Genomic DNA, 22,959 nt, shown 5'->3' with positions numbered 1-22,959 from the left:
GTGCCCATAAGATTGAGATGCAATCATGAGATTACATGTACACATAACATGAGAATGCACGATAAATGGGGAGAATCATAGCTGTTATTGCACAAGAAGTTTACAACAAGAAACAGCCAATTCATTCAAAAGGCAGTAATTCCATAACGCCTTGCTTCTTGATTTCCTCTGACAGAACCCTTAGTTCTGATAGGTTGACCTTCTGAATTCTAGTTGTCACCTGCTGTATACTCCCATGGTCTTTTGCTACCAGCAGCTCTCAATATTAAATGTTACCAAAAATAGAAGACACAATCCTTGGTGAGGGTCATCATTCACTTTCCAGTATAAGGGAAATCCCTCCGCCCCTTTAAACCACTATTCTACTCTCATGATCTGTAAGATTAACGTTTTTCAGAGTCCTCGTGTGAATGAGCTAGCTAGTACTCATTTTTCTGTGCCTGGTTATGTCACTTAGTATAATGACCTACATTTCCAATGTTGTTACAAATCACAGGATTTAAGCCTTTCGTGGATGGACTCTGTGTGTGTGTGTGTGTGTGTGTGTGTGTCTGTCTGTCTGTCTGTCTGTCTATGTGTCTGTCTGTCTATGTGTCTGTGTATCTGTGTATCTGTGTGTATCTGTGAGTGTCTGTCTGTGTAGTGTATGTGTCTCTGTGTGTTTCTGTGTGTCTGTGTTCTGTGTCTGTGTATCTGTGTATGCCTGTGTGTGTGGGTCTGTGTATCTGTGTGTATCTGTGTGTGTGTCTGTATGTCTGTGGTCTGTGTATCTGTGTCTGTGTGTGTGTGTGTGTGTGTGTGTGTGTGTGTGTGTGTGTATACACACCATGTTTCTTTATCTACTCATCCACTGGTGGACAGTTAGAGATTCCATTATAATACTGCAATGAACATGGGTATACAGATGTTTCTTTGACACACTCATTTCACTGATTTTGGCTATAATATCATGCCATAGTTTAGTTTTAATTTTTTAAGAACTCTCCATACTGCTTTCCAAAAGGGACGTGCTAGTTTGCATCTCCTAGTAAACATATGTAGTAAGGGATTTTTCTTCAAATGAGGTTTTAGGACTTATTTCTCTTTCTATTTAATTACGTGTACATGTACTGGTGGGAGGTGGGTGCAGGCAGAAGGGGAGGGCAGGTATGTGCACAAGAAAGTGCAGGTGCCCATGGTATCCAGGAGGGGGCGCTAGAGTAGAGTTATGGGTAGTTGTGAGCTACCTAACACTGGTATTAGACTGAACTTGGATCCTCTACAAGAAGAATACATATTCTTAACTGATGAGCCATCTCTTTAGCCCCGGGTATAAAGATTTTAAATCAAAAGGGGTACTTTGAATAATTTTAAGATGGAAATTATAAATATAAAATAATTACAAGAAACAACACTTAGAAAGCAATTAGTGGTATTTTTTTTTAGTGTCTATCTAAGTAAAATTATTTTAGTTTTTATTTTATGTGATGGAAGCTTTGCCTGCATGTATGTCTGTGCACCACTTGCTTGCTGGTACTCAGCAAGTCCCAGAACTGTTGCCAAAACGCTGAGTTAGAGTAGCATTCCACATCGCAGTGTGCCTTTAAAATGAAACCAATCAACTGGCCATAGTGACTATGCCCACAATTCTAGCACTTGAGAGACTAAGGCAGTGGGATTACTGTGAGTTTGAGGCCATCCTGGGACACATAGGGAGCCCAGATTTGAAAAGAAAGCAGCAATAAGCAATGATGAAAATACATATATGTCTGAAGTTCTCAAAAAAAGTAAATACATTTTTTTAACATCAAGAAAACAGACCATGTAGTAAATGCTATGCAGAGCTATCCACATTATACTAAAGGGAAATGTGAGAAGACTTAGAATAAATCAGGAGGGAAGAGTCTCAGAAAGGAATCAGCTTTTGGGATCCAGAAAAAAAAAAAGTGTTTCAAGAAGGAAATGAACACAATATCTACTTCTGTGGTGAAAATAAAATGTAAGAAAAAGAGTGAAACAAACCAATGAAAATATGAATCGCTCTGCAGGGAACTTGACTGTAAGGAATAAGGCAAGAGCCAGAGAGTGGACATAAAATGAGAGAGTTTTCTTTTGAAAGATTGTCGTAGAATATTATTTCAAGGTGTGTTACTTTTGCGCTCTGGAACGTTTGTCTAATGATGCAAAAATGTGTTTGATTAAATAAAATTCACCTGCAGTCAGGAGGCTGAGTCAGCAACTAGTTGACAGGAAGTGGTAGGGAGAAGCCAGGTGAGAAAGGGTCTATAAGGAGAGGTGAGGAGAAGCATGAGGGCTTTTTGGAGGAGGAGAGCAGTGAGAGGAGGTGGGCTACTTGCTATTCAGCCTCCGAAGAGCAGAATTCTGCTTTAACCTTTGAATCCCAAGTTCTTTAGAGGGAGAGAGGTTTAGTTAAGTTCCCTTTGTAGCTTTGTGAGAGTTGGAGCCTGAGGGAACAGATTTCCCTCCAGCTATGGCCCTTGCAGGCCCAGTTGCAGTTGCTGATTCAGACAGCTGTGGCTTAAAAGGCAGCAACCATTTAAAAAAAAAGGACAGCAAAAGATAAGCAAGACTTGTTTAAATAACGTCAAGAAAGTCATCAGGAAAATAAATGAAGCACATAACTGCCACATCAATACAAGACACCTAATACAAGACAATGAATGGACACAAGTCTGCTCATCGTGTAAGCAGTACTATGACAGAAGCTTCTGGTCAAAACGCACAAACTGAGGTCGAAGCAAGAGGCTCAAAGGAACATCTTAGCATCTGTAGAACTTGGAGGACTGGAGAGATGGCTCAGTGGTTAAGAGCACTAGCTGCTCTTGCAGAGGACCCAGGTTCGAGTCCCAGCACCCACATCACAGCTCACAGCTGTCTGTGACTCCAGTTCTAGTGAAAGGAAACAATCCTGGGATTTGCTGAGTGTTGGGAAATTGGTGTGTGGGGAGAGAAAAGCAGCAAAGACAAAATAAAACAACTCAAACCAGACATCAACAACCAAAACCAGAGACAGGAGGAAGAGGGAAAACACTAAGGAGATAATGAAAGTGGTAACCTAACTCCAAAAAGTCTTCACCAATTTACTATCAACCTAGGGTACAAAGGTTCGGACCAATCAGGGTCCTTATCTGAGTACAATGCAAAGCGATAAGACAGTTAGATAAAAGAAAAAAAAATTAAGGGAGCCTGTGCCAGCCAGCTATCTGCTAGTGAATAAAACAGAACAGATTGACTAGAGGAAAACTGGGGTGTACGGGAGACTACGTGAGCCAGGAAGTAGAGGGAGGGGGCTCTTCTTGACCCTCACTTCCTTAGCCTTCATGGGACATGGACAAGCTTATATCCAGAAGTTTGGGCATTTATAAGGTTGAATAGAGAATAAGGTACTGGCATGTTGCATGTACAGGAGGAAGGAAGAGCTCCCTCTAGGGTGGAGGCAGACAAAAGCAATTAGAGATTTCCCTAGGGCTCAGGGCAACATTTGGCATTCTGTCTTGGTTTCTTCTCTTTTCTCCTTTCTTTCTCCCTTTCTTCCTTTCTTCCTTTCTTCCTTTCTTCCTTCCTTCCTTCCTTCCTTCCTTCCTTCCTTCCTTCCTTCCTTCCTTCCTTCCTTCCTTTCTTTCTTTCTTTCTTCCTTCCTTTCTTTCTTCCTTCCTCTCTTCCTTTTCATTTCTTTTTTGCTGTTGTTGTTATTGTTGCAGTTATGAAAATGCTCTGAAAAGGCAACTTAATGGAAAAGGGTTCTTTTTGGCTGACAGATCAAGGTACATCCCAAGGCAGGGAAGACAAGCAGCAGGGACTGGAAGCAGCTGCTCACATGGCATCCACAGTCCAGAAGCAGAGAGCAATGAGTGTCTGCTGAGGCTCAGCTCCCTCTCTCCACAGGATCCCAGCAGGGAATGGTGCTACCCACAGTGTGTGTATCTTTACACTTCTATTAACTTAAGGTACTACCTTGTAGGCAAGCCCAGAGACCCATCTCCCAGGAAACTGTAGATTTGGGGGCAAGATGGCAGCTAACACTACCCATGGCAGGAACCATCCCCATCAGACCTACTTGTTATAATTCCTGTTGTTCAAGGGCAAGTCTCTAGACTATAATAGACAATGTGATTAAATCTTCCTCTTGGTGACTGGATTCTTACCCTCCATCACAGTTATTATACTGACTTGTATTCAACTATTAATTGAGAAGAAAGTAGGAATATGGGAATTAAATATACCATTGAGCCAGGTGTGGTGGTACACACCTTTAATGCCTGTATCCTGGGGTGGGGGTGGGGGTGGGGGGAGGAGCATAGAGGCAAGTAGAAGAGAAGTAGAGCCTATCTCAAGTGTGTGTGTGTGTGTGTGTGTGTGTGTGTGTGTGTGTGTGTGTGTGTGTGAGAGAGAGAGAGAGAGAGAGAGAGAGAGAGAGAGAGAGAGAGAGAGAAGATAACATTCTAGAAGTCGGTCATTTGAAAACTTCCTGATAGGAACTCATGATAAATATAATCTCAAAAATAAAATCTTAAATGAAGGACTTGTTTTCCTTCTACAAGAACAGATAAATTGCTTATTTTAAATTCTGTAATTCTTTTAAAGCACTCAAATCATGGCGTGGTAGTTTGAATGTAATTGGCCCTCATAATCTCATAAGGAATGGCAGTATTAGGCGCGATGACTTTGTTGGGAGTGGGTATGGCCTTGCTGCAGGAAGTGTGTCACTGTGGGGACAAGCTTTGAGGTTTCCTATGCTCAGGATACTGCCCAGTGTCTCAGTCAACTTTCTGCTGTCTGCAAAATGTGAGACTCTTAGCTATTAAGCCAGCACCTGTTCTGCCTGCACACCACCATGTCCCCTGTCATGATGATAATGGGCTGACACTGTAAGCAAGACACCCCAGTTAAATATTTTCCTTATAAAAATTGCTATAGTCATCGTGTTTCTTCACAGCAACAGAAACCTTAATTAAGACAGAAATTGGTACCAGGGACTATGGTATTGCAGTGACAGGCCTGACCATGTGTTTGTTTGGAGTAATATGGACCTTGAGAGTCTGGGTTAGAAGAAAAGCAGTAAAATGTTTGTTTGTTTGTTTGTTTTTTAATATTTTTTAATGTTTATTTTATTCATTATGTATACAATGTTCTGCCTGCATGTTTGCCTGCAGGCCAGAAGAAGGCACCAGATTTCATTAAGGATGGTTGTGAGCCACCATATGGTTGCTGGGAATTGAACTCAAGACCTCTGAAGAACCAGCCAGTGCTATTAACCACTGAGCCATCTCTCCAGCCCCAAAGCAATAAAATGTTTTAAGTGATGCTTAGTGGGCCATACTAATAGGAGCATGGAAGACAGTGGCATTGAATGTGACTTGGTAAACTGTGGGGGGGGGGGGGTTGCTCAGAAGGATATAAAGCAGAAGAATTTTAGTATCTTGCCTAGAGATCGTTCTTGTGATATTTTGGTGAAGTGGCTGCTTTTTGACCTTGTCTGGAAAGTCTACCTGAGGCTAAAGTGAAGAACTTAGGACTAATTATGTTGTCAGAGGAAATCTCAAAACAGTCTAGGATAGACTCTGTTGTGTGGTTATTAGTGTTAACTCTGATGAAGATTTATAATGAAAAGGAGCAAGCTGAGCAAGGAAAAATATTTGAGTAGAAAAAGAGCACCAGAACATGAAATGGAGCTGAGTCCTGTGTTCAAGGAGAGAAATGGATTAAGAAATTGAGTGAAGGGAGTGGTGACCTCAGGGCAAGATCCCATCCAGCTGAATTTCCAACTTGTAAAAAGGAACTAAAGAAGAGCTTAGAGCAGTTTGTGGCGATGCACACCTTAGATCCCAGCACTGGGAAGGCAGAGGCTGGTAGAGCTTGAGTTTGAGGCCAGCCTGGTCTACAGAGCAAGTTTCAGGACAGTGAAGAAGACTATGGAAAACAGAAAGCTGGTGAAGATGTCATTTGAACGAGGGGGCCACTTTCCAGCCCCAGCAAGCAGCAGAACTTGGCAGCTTCAGCCACGTGGTTCTGGCTTTAGAGTCAAGGATAGAAAAAACAGGTTATAGAATTTGCCTCTGTGCCACAAGGTAAGGCATGTGTCAGGGGTGTCCATGAATGAAGGCCTAGAGAGGCCATTTTGTGATGCTGTGATATACTATATGTATATGAATTTGTCAGAACAAAATATTAAGATTTAAAAATTGCAACAGAGATCTGGAAAGATGTCTGCAAAGTTAAGAGCATCCATGTTGGGTAGCTCACAATCACCTGAACTCCAACCACAGGGCATACAATACCCTTTCCCCACTTCCTAGGGCACTGTACAAACCCACACATACACACACCTATGTACATAATTAAAAATGAAAATAGTGAGTTTTTTAATTGAAATAGGAAAGAAAAATAAGCAAAGAATATCTATTAGATTTTATTTATATGTTTCTTTAATGTCAGTGAAATAATTTTTATGTGAACAATTGAGAGTTCAACAAAAAGAAAAAACAGGGTCCTGAGAGAAAATATTTTTCAACATATGATAATATATTGCCAATAGGTCTCAATGGAAAATTTAAATATAAGATGTAGAAAGTAACAGTTGCAGTTTAGAAATTCTAATACTCGGATCTTTCTTCTAGATTGAGGTGACTGACAACAGAATAAACAGGGCCAAGTATTTATGTATTTAAAAATAAATCTATGTTAAGAATAAAGGCTACCACTTACCACATGCTTTCCATTATTTATTCCTCCCAGTTATCTATGATTAAGATACTTTTTACTGTCTATTTTTGAGAAACCAAAATAAAGGGACTGGTGAGACAGCTCAGGGGTTAGAGCACTCACTGCTTTTGTAGATTTACAGAACCAGGAATCCAAGTGAATTAGGTTCCCAGCACCCACATTGGACAACTCACAACGTCCTGAAACTCCAAATCCATCACCTCTGTGAGTATCCACACTCATGCACACATGCCCACACAAAGACATACACATATAGACACAATCTTAAAAAACAAAATAAACCTTTTTACTTTTAATGAAAGAAAAAGGCCAGGTGTGATGGTGTACATCTTAATCCCAGTACCACAGGAGGCAGAGGCAGGTAGATCCGAGTTCAAGACCAGCCTCGTCTACATAGAGAGTTCCAGGACAGTTAGGACTATGTAGAGACCCTGTCTCAAAAAAACAAAACAAGACTGGTAACTCGTTTATGACCTTTATGGGCGGCCAGCTGGCTGAGCTCTTTTCATGAAAACCAGTGAAGTCTTGCACCCGGGACCATCTCTGAGAGTCGAGAACTGACTCCCTCAGAGCTGCTCCTGAGGGCCTGCCCTTCTCAACCCGGGAGAAGGGAGTCCTGCGAGAGTTATAATCACGAGTTAAAAATATAAACAGGCGGGATAATTGTTTTCCCGTTAACCTGGGAGAGAAGAGGCCCAGAAAGATTAAGTTCACAAGAATAAAGAGAGTAATATTCCTCCACACCCTACTCTGGAGTCTGAGAGCCCAGTCCCTGCAGTTGAGTTTTCCACGTACTGCTCCTGCTATAGTCTGCTTAACACTTTTCATTTTAAGCCACTGGAGGTTGTAGGAGGGCGCTCCATCAGGCTTGTAAGTTAAATTTGTTTTAAAAAACAAATCCTGAAAATTAGTAGAGGACCAAGAAACTACATAGTCCAACTTTACTGTTATGTATTTCACAAAAAAAAAAAAAAAAAAAAAAAAAAAAAAGCAGAATAAGAAAAAGATCAACTGACTTCCAAAACCCAAAGAGAACCCTCTGGAATGTAATAAACCACACTATAGGGAAATCTACCGCCTCTATAAAGAGAATGAAAGCACGCCTTTTTTCTTCTTCTTTTTAACTTGTCATTGTGTTTTTAGAAAGAGGGGGCTGAACCACTACACAACTGCTGAACTGCAGAGAACACACAAACGAAAACCCTCCCAGCACATTCGGGAAAGCTCCCCAGGTCACTCTGGCTACTAGCTGCCTGACCTGCCCGGGCAAGCCCTGGCACCGTGTGTTCAGTTCCGCAGCTCGGGGAAGAACGGAAATGCTCCAATGAGAGAGGCTGAGAGATCCGGGCGTGGCACCGAGGGGGCGGAGAATTGGAGTCTGGACAATGGCAAGTGTGCGCTGATTGGCCGAGCTTTCTCGGAAGCCATCCATCAAAAGGATCACACCAATCAGCGGCTAAGACGCGCCCCCGCGAGCCAGCCCGGTCCCCGGCCTGTCTCCCAGCTGCCAGGCACCGCTCTTTCGCTGCGCGCTGACCCCCCGGGAACGCCGCGCCACTTTAGGGCGCTGCGGGACCCGCTACCCGGGACGCCCGTCCCTCCCCGGGCCTCTGCTCGCTTGCCCGCCCGCGAGTCCGTTCCCCTCGTCGGCCTCTCGGATCGGGGACGTAGGGCGAGCTGAGAGCAGGCCCGGGGAGGGTGGTGACCACCGCGGAGGAGCTGTGGCTGTCAAGGTGAGAGGGGACTAGGGGTGGACCTCGGGGACCCCCTGCGCTCCGGAGCGCAAGCCCGGGCTAGTCTGCTCCTGGAAAGGCGCAACCGGAGCCGTCGTCCTGGGATGTTCCTGTGTCATGCCTCCCAGTCCCAACTTGCACCCCTGAACTGAGTTAGCGGTTCCTCGCCAGGACGACTTTCACCTCCTCTGTTGTGTCTTTAAATTGACAAGAGAAGGGGTATCCTCTGTATCCAGGACTTAGCTTGCGACCGGGACTTAGGGGAAGTGTTATGCATACTTACACCAATGCGATTCCCAGCTTCAGCTAACTTTTTCTTTGGGTCTTTAAATGACGTTAAGCTATTAAGAGCACTGTGTGCTAAGCACCGCGCCACATTGAGTCATATCGTGTGTTATTCGCGGCCGTTCCAAGAAACAGATGTTGTTATCCTCATTTCAGAGATGTAGAAATAAGCTCATTATCTGGCAATAATTAAGCACCAATCTATGTGCTAAGCGGTTTGTGTGATTCCGTTTAACCCACACAATCTATGAACTTAGGTAATAATCTTATTTCTACTTCACAGATAAGGAACTAAGAAGGTTCACATTGTTAATATATACTTCAGAGTATGTGTGTACTGTCATTTTGACTTTTTGGTTTGGTTTGGGTGTCTTGTGTGGCAGCAGTAACTGTTTGTGGCTATGTACTGGCAATGAATAAGTCGTCCCTGAAGCTGGGAAAAGGTTTTTTTTTTTTTGTTTTGTTTTGTTTTAAATGCCATAGTTTATGTCCTGTACAAACTCACAATTTAAAAATGTGACCAACTGGGAGAAGGTAAAAATTAACTTACAGCCCTTTGTAGTGTCTTTGACTTAGTGGATGGAGGTGGGGGAATCATGTTTTATAAAGCACGTCTTGGCACAATACAAAGATGGCCAGGCAGGAAGGGGCTCTTACACTCTTTTCTGGGTTTGTTCTATATTTAGATGATAGAGGTACTGACAACTGACTCTCAGAAACTGCTACACCAGCTGAACACCCTGTTGGAACAGGAGTCTAGATGTCAGCCAAAGGTCTGCGGCTTGAAACTAATTGAGTCGGCACATGATAATGGCCTTAGAATGACTGCAAGACTCAGGGACTTTGAAGTGAAAGACCTACTCAGTCTAACCCAGTTCTTTGGCTTCGACACGGAGACATTTTCCCTAGCTGTGAATTTACTGGACAGATTCTTGTCTAAAATGAAGGTATGTTTAAGCTACAATATCCCATTTCTTAATTTTGCTCAGCGTGTGTTTAAGAGATCAAATTGCAGAGGGCCGGAGATGGCTCAGGGGTTAGAAGTGCTTGCTGGTCTTCCAGAGGACCTGAGTTCAGTTCCAAGCACCCAGGTGGGCCCCTGGTATCTGATGCCTCGTTCTGGTGCAAACACCACCCATATACACATGGATGCACATTAAAATCAATACTAATAAAAAAAAAGCTGCCAAATTGCTGGTTTAGAACTGGTATTCAAAAGCCATGTTCAAATGTTGTGGTAATACTTCTTTCTCATAATCAAGAGTAGTAATACATCACTTACTAGGAAAGAGAAACATTGTTTAACATCAAACAATTAATTGTCGTACTCCAGCAGGAAATCTGGCTGTATTTAAAAACCTTCCTTGAGCCAGCAAAACGGTTCACCAGGTAAAAGCACCTGCTGCACACACCTCAGATAGTCAAATCTGAGTCCTATCCCTGGAACACTCGGTGAAAAGAGGGAACCAACTCCCAAAAGTTGTTCTCTGACCTCACACGTGTGCCATGGCACACGCCTGTCCTCACATCCACCCCACCCCACCCCACCCCTCTCTCTCTCTCTCTCTCTCTCTCACACACACACACACACACACACACACACACACACACACACACACACACACACAGTAATAATAGCAAAAAAATGAAAGCCCTGGCATAATGGTGCACACCATTAATCCTAGCACTTGGGAGCCAGAGACAGGTAGATCTTTTTTAGTTTGAGGCCAGCCTGGTCTACATAGTGAGTTATAGGCCAGCCAAGTCTACACAGTGAGACCATTTCAAAAAATAAAATTAAAAAAAAAATTAGAAATCTTTCTAAAAACTCCTTTACATATTTTATATATTTGCGTGTGTATGGGCACACTCATGCTACATCCTGTGTGGAGGTGAGGACCACTGCAGGCATTAGGTCCTGGGGATTGAACTCAGGTCAGGGTTGGTGACCAGCATCCTTACTCACTGAACCATCTCACTAGCCCTAATCAAAACCTTTCTTGATGGACTGAATATTTCCATTCATCTACACATGTTCATAGATTTAAAGATGTTTGTTAAAGTCAGAATGTTAGGTTGTGGTTAAGAATGAGGATGTATTTTTTTAATATTTTTATTTATCATGTATACAGTATTCTGTCTGCATGAATGCTTACAGGCCAGAAGAGGGCACCAGATCGTATTATGGATGGTTGTGAGCTACCATGTGGATGCTGGGAACTGAACTCAGGACCTCTGGAAGAGCAGACAGTGCTCTTAACCATTGAGCCATCTCTCCAGCCCCAGGATGTATTTCTTAATCACTACCCATATCTAAAATTCTAATTCCTTTAGCCAATTGACATTTGCAGCTTCAGTTTGCATGCAATAGGAAAGGAAGCATTGTCTGAAGGAGGATTCCCAATAACTGACGAAATACTTGTGTGGCTTTCAAAGTTAAACTGTTAAAACTGAAGCTCTCTACCCTATCTACTAAGTCACTGATTTCAAGTAGGGCATATAAGACTGACAGGCTCCTCTCCAAGTAGGGTAGATGTTAAATCCCTTGTAGCTAAGGTATGTGTTGCAGATACACTTTCATAATGGTGGCTCTGAGTCCTAGATTCTCCTTTGGGTTCTATTTATTGAGTCATGGTAAAGACACACTGCTGATGTTTGTGTTTGTAGGTACAGGCGAAGCATCTTGGGTGTGTTGGACTGAGCTGCTTTTATTTGGCTGTCAAATCGATAGAAGAGGAAAGGAATGTCCCATTGGCTACTGATTTGATCCGAATAAGTCAGTATAGGTTCACGGTTTCTGACTTGATGAGAATGGAAAAGATTGTGTTGGAGAAAGTATGTTGGAAAGTCAAAGCTACTACTGCCTTTCAATTTCTGCAACTCTATTACTCACTCATTCAAGAGAACTTGCCATTTGAAAGGTATGTGAACTTGGTTTTGAACAAAACAGGTTTGGAAATCAAAAGGGTACTGTTCGGCTGTTGCATACAGTTGGTATCCTCATAGAATTCTTATCAAAATTATCAAAATAAGTGTATGGCACCTGTGGTCCCTTGGACTTTGCTGCCTAACAGAAGTGAAAAGACAGCTGTCAATAGTTTATTAAAGGCCCTTTCTTAAGATTAAAGGACACTTCAACTTCATAGAACCAGGAAATAAACATCTCACACAAATTTTAGAGAGAGATTCAGAAGATGCAGAAATTTTTATTGAAATATATAATCATATTTGTGGTATACTACTGTTCCCTTAATGATTTTTTTTACCAGAATAATTTAAAACTCGTGCTTAAGAAGTTTCGTTCACTAATAGAAGAGAAATTCCTTTTCTGCAAATAATTTTCTATAAGTGTATATGAGTTTCATTTTTAAAACTGACTTTAATACATTTCTAAAACTGTCTGCCAACTAGATATAATATTGTCTACATAAAATCAATCCCATTTTCTTTTTAAAGGAGGAACGATCTTAATTTTGAAAGATTAGAAGCCCAACTTAAGGCATGCCACTGCAGGATCATATTTTCTAAGGCAAAGGTAAATATTTTATAAGATTAAGTATAGTTACAGAGACCTATTTTTATGGTTGACATTTACTTTATATTTATCTTTTTCAGCCTTCTGTGCTGGCATTGTCTATCATTGCTTTGGAGATCCAAGCACTAAAGTATGTAGAGTTAACAGAAGGAATCGAATGTATTCAGAAACATTCCAAGGTATGTCAAGGTTGTAGCATCAAGCCACTGTACTCTTAAAGCAAAGTAAGATGCCATGTATTGATGGGAAGCTTAAGTGGTCCTCCCCTGGTTCTCTTTGGATGAGAAAACATGTTAATGGGTTTACATCTATTACTATAAATACAGTGGGACTCTTAATAATTCTTTTTATTTATGTACAGATAAATGGCCGAGATTTGACCTTTTGGCAAGAGCTTGTATCCAAGTGTTTAACTGAGTATTCATCAAACAAGTGTTCCAAGCCAAACGTTCAGAAGTTGAAGTGGATCGTGTCTGGACGCACTGCCCGGCAACTGAGGCACAGTTACTACAGAATAACTCACCTCCCAACAATCCCGGAAACAGCTTCTTAGCTGGCAAATCTGGTTGTTATCCTCTCTATACAGAAAATTTTCCAGTGTGATAATTTTCTTCTACAACTGAAGAACTGAAATACTATCTTCAATATAAACAATATGGGATTAAAATAGTAAAGGGAAAAATGACTGTTGATCTAGTTAGTGAATATTGGAAGGCATTTACCATGTACAATGCACAGCAGTCTCAAGAGAAAGGACTTAGCAAACCTCTATATGTTAACACTTCCGTCAAATTATTAGCTTAGGAAAGAGAATCCTCCAAACCTGAATTTATAAAAGTAGTTAATGAAATAATATTTTTTAAATTACATATCACCTCACTGTAGCTTATTTAAAGTTACTTAAACCCAAGCAGAAGGATGAAACAAAAAGTTTGACCCACATATGAACAAATTCAAGTCCTTTTGTTGATTAAGAAAACATAGTATGCACTTGGGTGATGTACTTACAAAGTGATATAGGGCAGAGAGTCTCCACATTAGGTTTCTGGAAATTGCTGAGGTGTCTCAATTCTATATTTAGTATTTTATCTCTAAGCAGTTGGTCCATTACAGGTAATTATATGCTTAAAAAATATAAACTTAGTCCCCGATACATATACATTTTTGCCATCTAAATTTCTTAATCATAGCAAAGATTTATCTTTTTTATGATTAAAGCTAAATGTTGCCAGGCGTTGTGGTGCACACCTTTAATCCCAGCACTCAGGAGGCAGGGGTAGGTGGAAGGTGGATCTCCGTGAGTTTGAGGCCAGCATGATCTACACAGTGAGTTCCAGGACAACTAGAGACCTATATAATAGAGAGACCCTGTCTCAAAAAACACCAAAAAAAGAAAAAAAAAAAGTAAATGTTGCTGGAAAGATGGTTCAGCAGGTAACGGTGCTTGCCCCCAAGCCTAACAACCTGACTTCATTCCCTAGGATCCACATGATGGAAGGAGAGAGCAAATTTCCATAAGTTCTTCTCTGACATATGCACATGCTCCCCCCTCCCCCTGCAATCGCAACACAATACATATATGATCATGCATTTTAGATAACATCAGTTCACCTTTAGTAGCTCCAAGTACGTAGGCAGATTTCTGTTCAATTGGGTTTGTTGTTTGCTTAGGCAGTAGGATTGCGGTAGCAGCAACAACAACAACAAAAACTTTTTCCTGAAGTCTATCTCTGCCACTCTGACCATGAGTATCCTATGGTACAGAATTTAAGCTATGAAACATCAGCACATCAGCACGTTAGCAGAATGGTCTCAGTGTTGGGAAAACTGAATCCAGGTTTGGTAGAGCTATGCTTAGATTTGAATTCACCCATGAAACATTCAAATCAAGGCTAAAGATATAAATGTGAAGTAAAACTGTGAACCTTCATTTTAACATTGATCTAACTTCCTAGGTTGGATCAATATATACTTAGGTGGTATTGAAAATGGTAAACTACTTAATTTAAATCTCAAAATTTAAATTACGAGGTTTACATCAAAACCAACATTTCACAAATGCACTTTTAAGGTATTATAAAGGGTTAATTTAAGCAGTAAATGGTTTCTTGGCACCCATAACCAAGTAATAGCTAATTTAGAGGTGGGATTTTTATTGCTATATGAGAATTACATTTAAACTTGTGGGTGTTTTATATAAAGCAGATCTCACAAGTTTTGAAAATTTAATATTTCTTTTAGAGAATAGGTTGTTTGTATCCATGATAAAAGAATAATTCTAGAGAATTGCTGCTTCAATCTAGTCCCATTTGAAAAAAATTGTTTCTACTGTATTAATAACTGGATGAATGATCACTCTGAAAATGTATTTATTGCACTGAAATTAGTTCAGTCTTGATAAAGCACTCCAGAAGTTGTTGTTTTTTTTTAACCACAGACAGTTTTTATAAAACTGCCTCTGCTTCTAATGTATTTTGTTTTAAAAGAAAGAGTAATTTGCAAAACTTCTACTGTGTCTTAAGGGAAATAAGGAGGCACTCCATAAGACTGCCGAAGTTGTGCTCAGATTCTCAGTGCTGGCCTTGATTGTATCATCTCCACTGTTAAACTGTAGGCTGCTCCTCAGTGCACTATGCAGCCTGAGTCCACCCAGAGTGGCTGTAACCGTTTTGACATGTAATGGATAATGACTACTGAAAAATAAACCAAAGAACAGGAGTATTTCATCGTTAACCTTTGTGAACCATGTTTCATGGATAACTTTTCAGTTCTTTCTGAAGGCTGATGTGCCTCCATTTGAAAAACAATGTTGATTTTGAGTGGACTGAAGTAAACTAACCAACTACCATTATGTTTTGACTAAGGAATATACCTTTCAATAAAGTTGTTGAAATGCAGCCCTTCCCTAGGTGTTTGTTTCTTTTTTGAGTACTTTAGCAATATTATACAATAAGCTTTCTTTATATTGTTTATTAATTTTACTAAAGTAAGATGCACAGAAGCAGAAAGAAGGGGTTGGGGATTTAGCTCTGGTAGAGGGCTTGCCTAGCAAGTGCAAGGCCCTGGGTTCGGTCCTCAGCTCTGGAAAAAGAAGAAAAAAAAAAAGAAGAAGCAGAAAGAAAATTTATTTTAAGAGTGTAGCTATCAAGCTGGGCATGGTGGCACATGCCTTTAATTCCAGCACTGGGAAGGCTGAGACTGGTGGATCTCCAGAAGTTCACTGCCAGCCAAGGCTACATGGCGAGACCCTATCTCAAAAAATACAGTTCCACTATCACCTGGTTTCTTTTTCTTTCTTTTTTCTTTTTCTTCTTGGTTTTTCAAGACAGAGTTTCTCTATGTAGCCTTGGCTGTCCTGGAACTCTGTAGACAGGCTGGTCTTGAACTCACAGAGATCCACCTGCCCCTGCTTCCTGAGAGCTCGGATTAAAGGATTAAAGGCTTGTGCTACCACGCCTGTCTAATTACTTTCTAATTTAAACACACACACACACACACACACACACACACACACACACACACAATGTTTGTTAAATGTATACTAAAAAGCTGTATTTATGCATTATTATTAATCATTGTTTTTAATTTAGATACACCACTGCTATGGATATTATTCACCATAAAAATTTACCATTAGATCCCACCCACCTGAGGTTTTAAACAAACCATTTTACCTAATTAAATAATATTCAAGCACGGTGGGTACTGCTGATGCTATTATGTTAACCTGCTCGGATCAAGTGGTAATTATTATTGAAGAGAAACTTTAATTTTGAACTCCATATTTGAAAATGTTTTATTCTTTGACAGTCATACATGTAATATAATGAATTTCAGTCACTTTCACACCATTCCCATTACATTCTTTGCATCCCCTCTTCCTGGTAAAATCCCTCCTACTCCTTTCTCTGTGTGTGTGTGTGCGTGTGTGTGTGTGTGTGTGTGTGTGTGTATACACCCACGCGCATTGCTTACAAGAGCATGTCTGAGAAGAGCATGCCCTGACTCCCTTCTATGATGGACTGTGATGTGGAAGTGTAAGCAAAATAAACCCTTTCCTCCACAATTTGCCTTTGGTCATGGTGTTTATCACAGCAATAGAAACCGTAAGACACACCCCTCCTCCTTGTCACCACTGTCAACAGTCCCTTAGGGATGGGTGGGGCCTCATGAACCCTTTCCTTTTCCAAGATAAAAAGTTAATGGACCCAGCACTTAGAATTATAAAGTGGGCATTGTGAGGAAATCATATTAGCTCCCCTTTCCAAGTATCTGAACTTTGTGTATTCCCAAATATAAGATAGTGCGTCTTTGGTATTACTATAACTCACCTCATGTAAGTCCTGAACTGAATGAAGATAATAGTTAACAAATGCATAAGAAACACAAGAAGTCAAGTGATTTGTACCCAGTACATACATGTATGGTGATATTTTATTTGTACTGAGATGTGATTTTATTTGTATGTTAATAAATAAAGTTGCCTGTGGGTCAAAGCTAATAGCAAGCCATAGCAGAAGCCAGGTGGTGGTTGCACACACCTTTAATCCAGATCACATGACAGACAGATCTCTGTGTGTTCAAAGATAACAGCCAGCATGGAGACACACGGCTTTAATCTCAATACCAACAATAGAAGACCTGGAGGTCTGTGACCAGGCAGTGACGAGGTCATGTGGTTGGGTTTACAACCAATGAGAAGACAGAACAGGAAGTCAATAAAAAGACGATGGACAATAGCTGCAGCGAAGGGTAAGAAAGGCGGTTTTCAGTCTCAACTCTCAGCTACTGCTCTGACCTCTTGGGCTTTTAACTCTGTATTGGCTCTGTGTTTCTTATTTAATAAGACAGATACATCTACATACATGGTTTTAGGGGGTTACATTAAAATTCAGGAGCTTCTGACTCCAGAGCCTTTTGCTCTCAGGATTCTCATATTCTGTCCCAAAGTGAAGAATTAACTTTTGTGAAACTGTATAATCCCCATAATCCAAATCATATTCTGTGCACTACCATGATAGAATAAATTCCCTCTTTTATAATAACAAAATGGTTTTTTATCAAATGTGCCATTACAAAACAACCTAGCAAAAATGTGCCAAGTTTTATACAGCCTTAAATGTGAAACTTATAATTTTCCTAATCCAAAACCAGATGAGATTTTTTTTTCCCCTTTAGTTCAACAGACTTGGGAGCAATCAAAACTGCTGAAGGAAGATAATTCACAACCAAAGAATCACTAAATATATCAAAACTATATGAAACAAATGCCCAGCAATGAGAGGAGAAATCTTCAACTATAGTTGGAAAACTAGATATTAATCTTGGAAATCCATGGAACCACTAGAAAATTAGTGGTGATATAAAGCTGAATACTAGTAAATGACTAATTGACTAAGCACTACATCCTAAAACAGCATGTGAACCTTCTCAGGTGAGTAAGGAACATTCCTCAAGACAGACTAGACTTTGTGCTGCAGGCCACCAGAAGATGAAATAGAGATTCAGCTGTATATGATAAAGCTATACCTTGAAGGATCAAGGAATCCTTCTAGAGGAGAAGTCAAATATCAATGAATATTTGATGTTATTCAGCTTTTAATATATCAGCTGTTTCCTGCTATCAATATTCTTATGTGCTCATCTGAACTAGGTAAGACCCCTACAGAGACAATGCCTGTCTCCTGCGGACAGACAGATGTATAAATGCATAGCTTTGTTTCTTGTGCAAATGAAACTCACACCATCCCTTTCCTTCAGGCCTATGGCATTGCAGAGCTACTGACTCAGGACAAAAGGGGTTTTTGCACAACCAGGTGAAGACTGGGGCAGAATTCCTGACTTGGCTGGCCGAGGAAAGAGCAGCAAGGAAAAGATTTGCAGATTGTAGGTAGATTTGAGTCAAGAGAGGAGGAGAGGAAGGAAAGATGGCGGATGAAGAAATGGAGGACAAGGATGAGGTCGAGAGCATAAGACCTTAGTTATTACTAAGACTATGAGGGAGCAGCAAAAGAAGGGACAGAGAGGAGCTGTGTGTGAGTACAGAACTGAGGCTGTGTAGACAGAATTTTGTCTTAGAGAAATAGAGTGAACAGATGGAAGAGCATGGTGTACAGATTCTTTTCCCTCCGATTACCCCCACGTCAGCCATAGTCTCTTCCCCAGGACTCTGGAAGAAATCTTCTCAGGGCAGGCCCCTGGGAAAATTTCAATATCCTGGGGTCTTAAAGACTAAAAAAACTGAAAGCATACAAAGCATGTGTGCCGAAAAAAAGTAGAGTAACAGGCAAAATTCTAAGAACTTAAAAATGAAACTGCAGACTTCCAAACAATTCGTGGTTCTAAGGATAAGCCTCAAAATAGAAAGCATTTTAAACGGAGTGAAAATGAAGTAGCACCACGTGTGGAATGCGCTAAATCAGTACTTGAACAGCGAATTATAGTCACTGCACTATTGACTATGACGGTCTTGAGAGCCAATAAAGCTTCTACTTTAAGAAACCGCAGTGGGAGGCTGAGTGAAACCCAAGAGAGCAGAAAGAAGCAAGTTATGGAAAAGAAGGGGTGATAAAATTAAAAACAAATTAACATAGAGAAAAATCAAAACCCAAAACTGGTTCTTTGAAAAGAGCAATAGCTGGTACTCTAGATTAACCCCGGTATTAGAGAGAAGAGATACTACTACAGACCCTGGAAGACATTAAAAGGGATCGAGGGCTGGTGAGGTGGCTCGGAGAGCAAAGGTGCTTGCCGACAAGCATCATGACCTGAGTTTAAGCCTCAGGACCCACGCAGGTGGAAGAGAGAACAGATGTCCTCTGATGTCCACAAGTGCTGGGAAACATGTCTGAATGCACATCCAAAATAAATGAGTTAAAAAGGGGGGGGGGGCATAAAGAAGATACAATGAATAACCCTACCTACAGAGTTATATTAAATAAGTTGTTGTGGAATATTTGATGACACTGTATGAAGATGTCTGTTTTACCTCACCTACCTCAGGCACCTTTGGATTAGTTTAATAAAGAGCTAAACAGCCAATAGCTAGGCCAGAGAGGATAGGCGGATCTTCCAGGGAAAGGGAAGAACTCAGGGAAAGAATCTGAGAGCAGGGAAATACGCCATCCAGATGCAGAGGCGATATATGGTATGAAGGAGAGGTAACAAGCCACTTGGCAGAACATGGATTTATATAAACGGGTTAATTTAAGTTTCAAGAGCTAGTTGGGAACAAGCTAAGCTAAAGGCTGAGCTTTCACACTTACTAAGAAGTCTTTGTGTCATTATTCGGGAGCTGGCGGTCCGTCCAGTATGGCTACAGTCAGTTCAAATTACACATGTCAAAAGACACAGAAGCCACCTGGGCTGCCAAAATTTATGGGGCTGGAGACATGGCTGAGTGAGTGGTTATAAGAACTTGCTGCTCTTGCAGAAGACTTGGGCTCGCTTTCCAGCACCCACACGGCAGCTTACAACTGTCTACAACTCTAGTTCCAGAGCATCCAATACCCTGTTACGGCCTCTACATATGTGGTACTCTATGTAGAATATATGTAGAGCACTATACAGATGTGGTACACATACACACAGACAAAATACTCGTACACATAAAATGAAAAAAATTGTTTTAAAAAAAAAGAACTGCCAAAATTTAACTGAAGTGAATTACATAATTTGAATAATTTCTGATATTTTAAAAACCAACTTTTTAAAGACTTTAAGGGAAAACTCATTAAGATTTTAAAAGGTTCACAAGACTTTAATAAAAGCTCTCTTCTAGACAGAACTGTTTCACAGTTCAGTTTTATCAGGCCAGAATTAGCACATTAAGCCAAGAGGAAGATAATATACTAGATGAAGAAAAATGATCAGTATCCCAAATGAACACAAATCTGAAGTGAATGTAAATATATAAACTGGGTGATACTCATGACGCAGGGTGGGCATGCACGTTACATAGAGTGCAAGGAGGTCAGTTTTCTGTTTTCACCATGTAGGTCTCAGGGATCAAACCTGGGTCACCCCTCTTGGTGACAAGTTCTTTTACCACTTAGTTATCTCATAGCCTCTTTGTGTTTTGGGTTTGCTTTTCTGTGAAGGCAAGTTACAGCTAGAATTCTTGTGTTTATTGAGCATTTGTGTATCATCCTTAAAGATAAAGAAATGTTTTCTTGCTGAGTGGTGGTGCCATGTCTTTAGTCCCAGCACTTGTGAGGCAAAGGCAGGCGGTTCTCTGAGAGTTTGGGGCCAGTCTGGTCTATGCAGCAAGTTCCAAAAGAAATGTTTATTCAAATCTGTGTAACGTGAGTACCCCAACTCCCCACTCACTCATCCCCCACATACAATGGACAAATGTACAACATAAATAACTACATATATATGTATATATACCCACAAAGATACCAGTCACTTATCACTAGAATGATTAGCAAATGATCAAAAAGCCAGCTAAGAACAGCTAAGTGTAGGCACCAGTGTGGAGAAACTGGCAACCTAAACAACACAGGTAAATGTGCAGCTGCTTTGGAAAACAGCCTGGCAGTTCTTCAAATGATTAAATTAAGGCACATGTGGTAGTTTGAAAGAAAATGGCCCCCAAAGGGAAAGGAACGATTAGGAGAGGTGGCCTTATTGGAGTAGATGAGATCTTATTGGAGGAAGTAACACTGTGAAGATGGGCTTCGAGGTCTCATACAGGCTCAAGCCACACCCAGTGTCTCAGACCACTATCTGTTGCCTACAGGTCAAGATGTGGGAATCTCAGCTCCTTCTCTAGCACCACGTCTGCCTGCATGCAGCCATGTTCCTCCATGATGATGGACTGAACCTGGGAACTGTAAACCACCCAATTACATGTTTTTCTTTCTAAGAGTTGCCATGGTCATGGTGTCTCTTCACAGCAATAGAAACCCTAAGACTGCATATAACATAAATGTTCTACTATGTAAGTGTCTTACGATTAATACTGTAATGACAAAACACCATGACCAAAAGCAACCTGGAAAGGAAAGGCTTATTTGACTGACATAACCTGAATCACAGTTCACTGAGGGGAGCCAGGGTAGGAACTCAGATCCAGCCGGAACCTGGAGGCAGAAGTTGATGCAGAGGCCATGGACAATGTTGTTTACTGGCTTGCTCCCCATGGCTTGCTAAGCCTGCTTTCTTATACACCCAGGACCATGACCCCGGGGATGGCACCACTCACAATGGGCTGGGCCTTCGCCCATTAATCACTAATTTAAAAAAAGCCTTAATGGCTTGACTACAGCCAGATCTTAAGAAGGCTTTTTTTTTTTTTTTTTTTCAATTAAGGTTCCCTCTTACAAGATGTTTCTAGCTCAAGTCAAGTTAAAACAGAAGTGGCCAGAACAGTAAAAAAAACACCTTAAGCACATAAAAACCAGCAGCACAAACATTTATAGCAGCATTATTCAGCGGAACCAAAACAGGGAAATACCTAAACATACATCTTAAAAATAGACTAACAGTATGATAAGGCCATATAAGGGGATAGTATTCAGACATAAAACAAGCATGGGTGAATTTTCCAAAGACCACAAATTCTATGGTGCCGTGTATATGAAACGTCTTGGACAACGAGATCTGTGTATTTGGGATGACGAAACTGCTTGAAAATTCACTAAGCCGATGGCTGTGTACTCTGGGCATGTTTAATTATATACTTAGTAAAGGTGAGCCTATAATATGTAAATTGTCTCAGCAAACACCTTTAAAAAGGTTGCATATGATTTTGTTTACATTGTTTATTCTAAAAGAAACAAAATTATAGAGAAGAGCTATAAACAGAGACAGTGGTTTCTAGAGATGAACGCCAATAGTGTGACTACAAAGAATAAATTTCAGTACTACTCAGGTAACTGCACTATTTTAGGGTCAATGCGGAGGTGTTTTCAAATCTATACATGAGCTAAAATCCATCCAATTATACATTAAAAATTGATAATTTTACCTGTAAGTTTATTCAAAGTATTATTTAAAAGTATTATATCAAAGAGAACAAATTAAAGAAAGCCTCTTCCTCCCAAGGATTCCTTCTTAAAGATAGTAAGGAATGTAAGCAAAATGGAAGGCATCATACAGTAGGCCAGCTGCTGAAGTTCAGTGCTGGGGCTCGGTCACTGAAGACAACTCTGCTCAGCACAGCCTCACATGTGGAGGCACTCACGTGGAGATGGCCTCCAGCAGGTTGTCAAGTACAGAAAGAGTGATGGAAACCAGACTACCAAAGTAAGTTCTAAATATACCAAGAGAGAACTAAAATAAATTCCATGGGATATTGTGAACCCATGGGTTCCAACATGCATATGCAGGTTTGACGTGTGTGTGGTAAACACACTCCAGCACGCACACCTTGTTTTTAAAAACATTTATTCCCTAAAGGGAACTGGATTCTTTGATTCTTAGACTGGGGCAGGAAGTGCCTAAGTCTGGTGAGTAAGAAATTGCTCAAATAATGATGGAAACATGTCAAAGGACACAGAAGCCACCTAGACTGCTTTTCACTAGCCAAATTACACAATTTTTAAGCATGAAAGTAATGAGAATACTTTTTACCCACTGCATAAAACAGTAAATAAATTAAAAGTCTGGTTAGAACACAAGAGGTGTTTTAAAACTACTCTCCCACAAAACACCTAAAAATAAGTATTACAGTGAAGA

General features: G+C 40.6%; 1 protein-coding gene across 1 annotated transcript; it reads left to right on the top strand.

The window, feature by feature from the left end:
* The first annotated feature begins 8,183 nt into the window (after positions 1-8,183).
* On the top strand, positions 8,184-13,260 carry Ccng1 (cyclin G1). Its single transcript, XM_076578179.1, has 6 exons — positions 8,184-8,456; positions 9,428-9,688; positions 11,409-11,662; positions 12,198-12,276; positions 12,357-12,455; positions 12,638-13,260. The coding sequence occupies exons 2-6, from the start codon at positions 9,428-9,430 to the stop codon at positions 12,827-12,829; spliced, it is 885 nt and encodes a 294-aa protein (XP_076434294.1). The 5' UTR covers positions 8,184-8,456; the 3' UTR covers positions 12,830-13,260.
* The last annotated feature ends 9,699 nt before the right edge of the window (positions 13,261-22,959 follow it).

This window comes from Peromyscus maniculatus, chromosome 8 (genome assembly GCF_049852395.1).
Source record: "Peromyscus maniculatus bairdii isolate BWxNUB_F1_BW_parent chromosome 8, HU_Pman_BW_mat_3.1, whole genome shotgun sequence".
NCBI lineage: Eukaryota > Metazoa > Chordata > Mammalia > Rodentia > Cricetidae > Peromyscus > Peromyscus maniculatus.
This window is presented reverse-complemented; position numbering and strand designations above follow the sequence as displayed.

Excerpts from the sequence above, each read along its gene's own strand:
- Ccng1 (XM_076578179.1), top strand. The coding sequence starts at position 9,428 with ATGATAGAGGTACTGACAACTGACTCTCAGAAACTGCTACACCAGCTG. Across the intron at positions 11,663-12,197 it reads GAGAACTTGCCATTTGAAAG|GAGGAACGATCTTAATTTTG; the intron begins GTATGTGAACTT and ends TTCTTTTTAAAG. Across the intron at positions 12,456-12,637 it reads GTATTCAGAAACATTCCAAG|ATAAATGGCCGAGATTTGAC; the intron begins GTATGTCAAGGT and ends ATTTATGTACAG.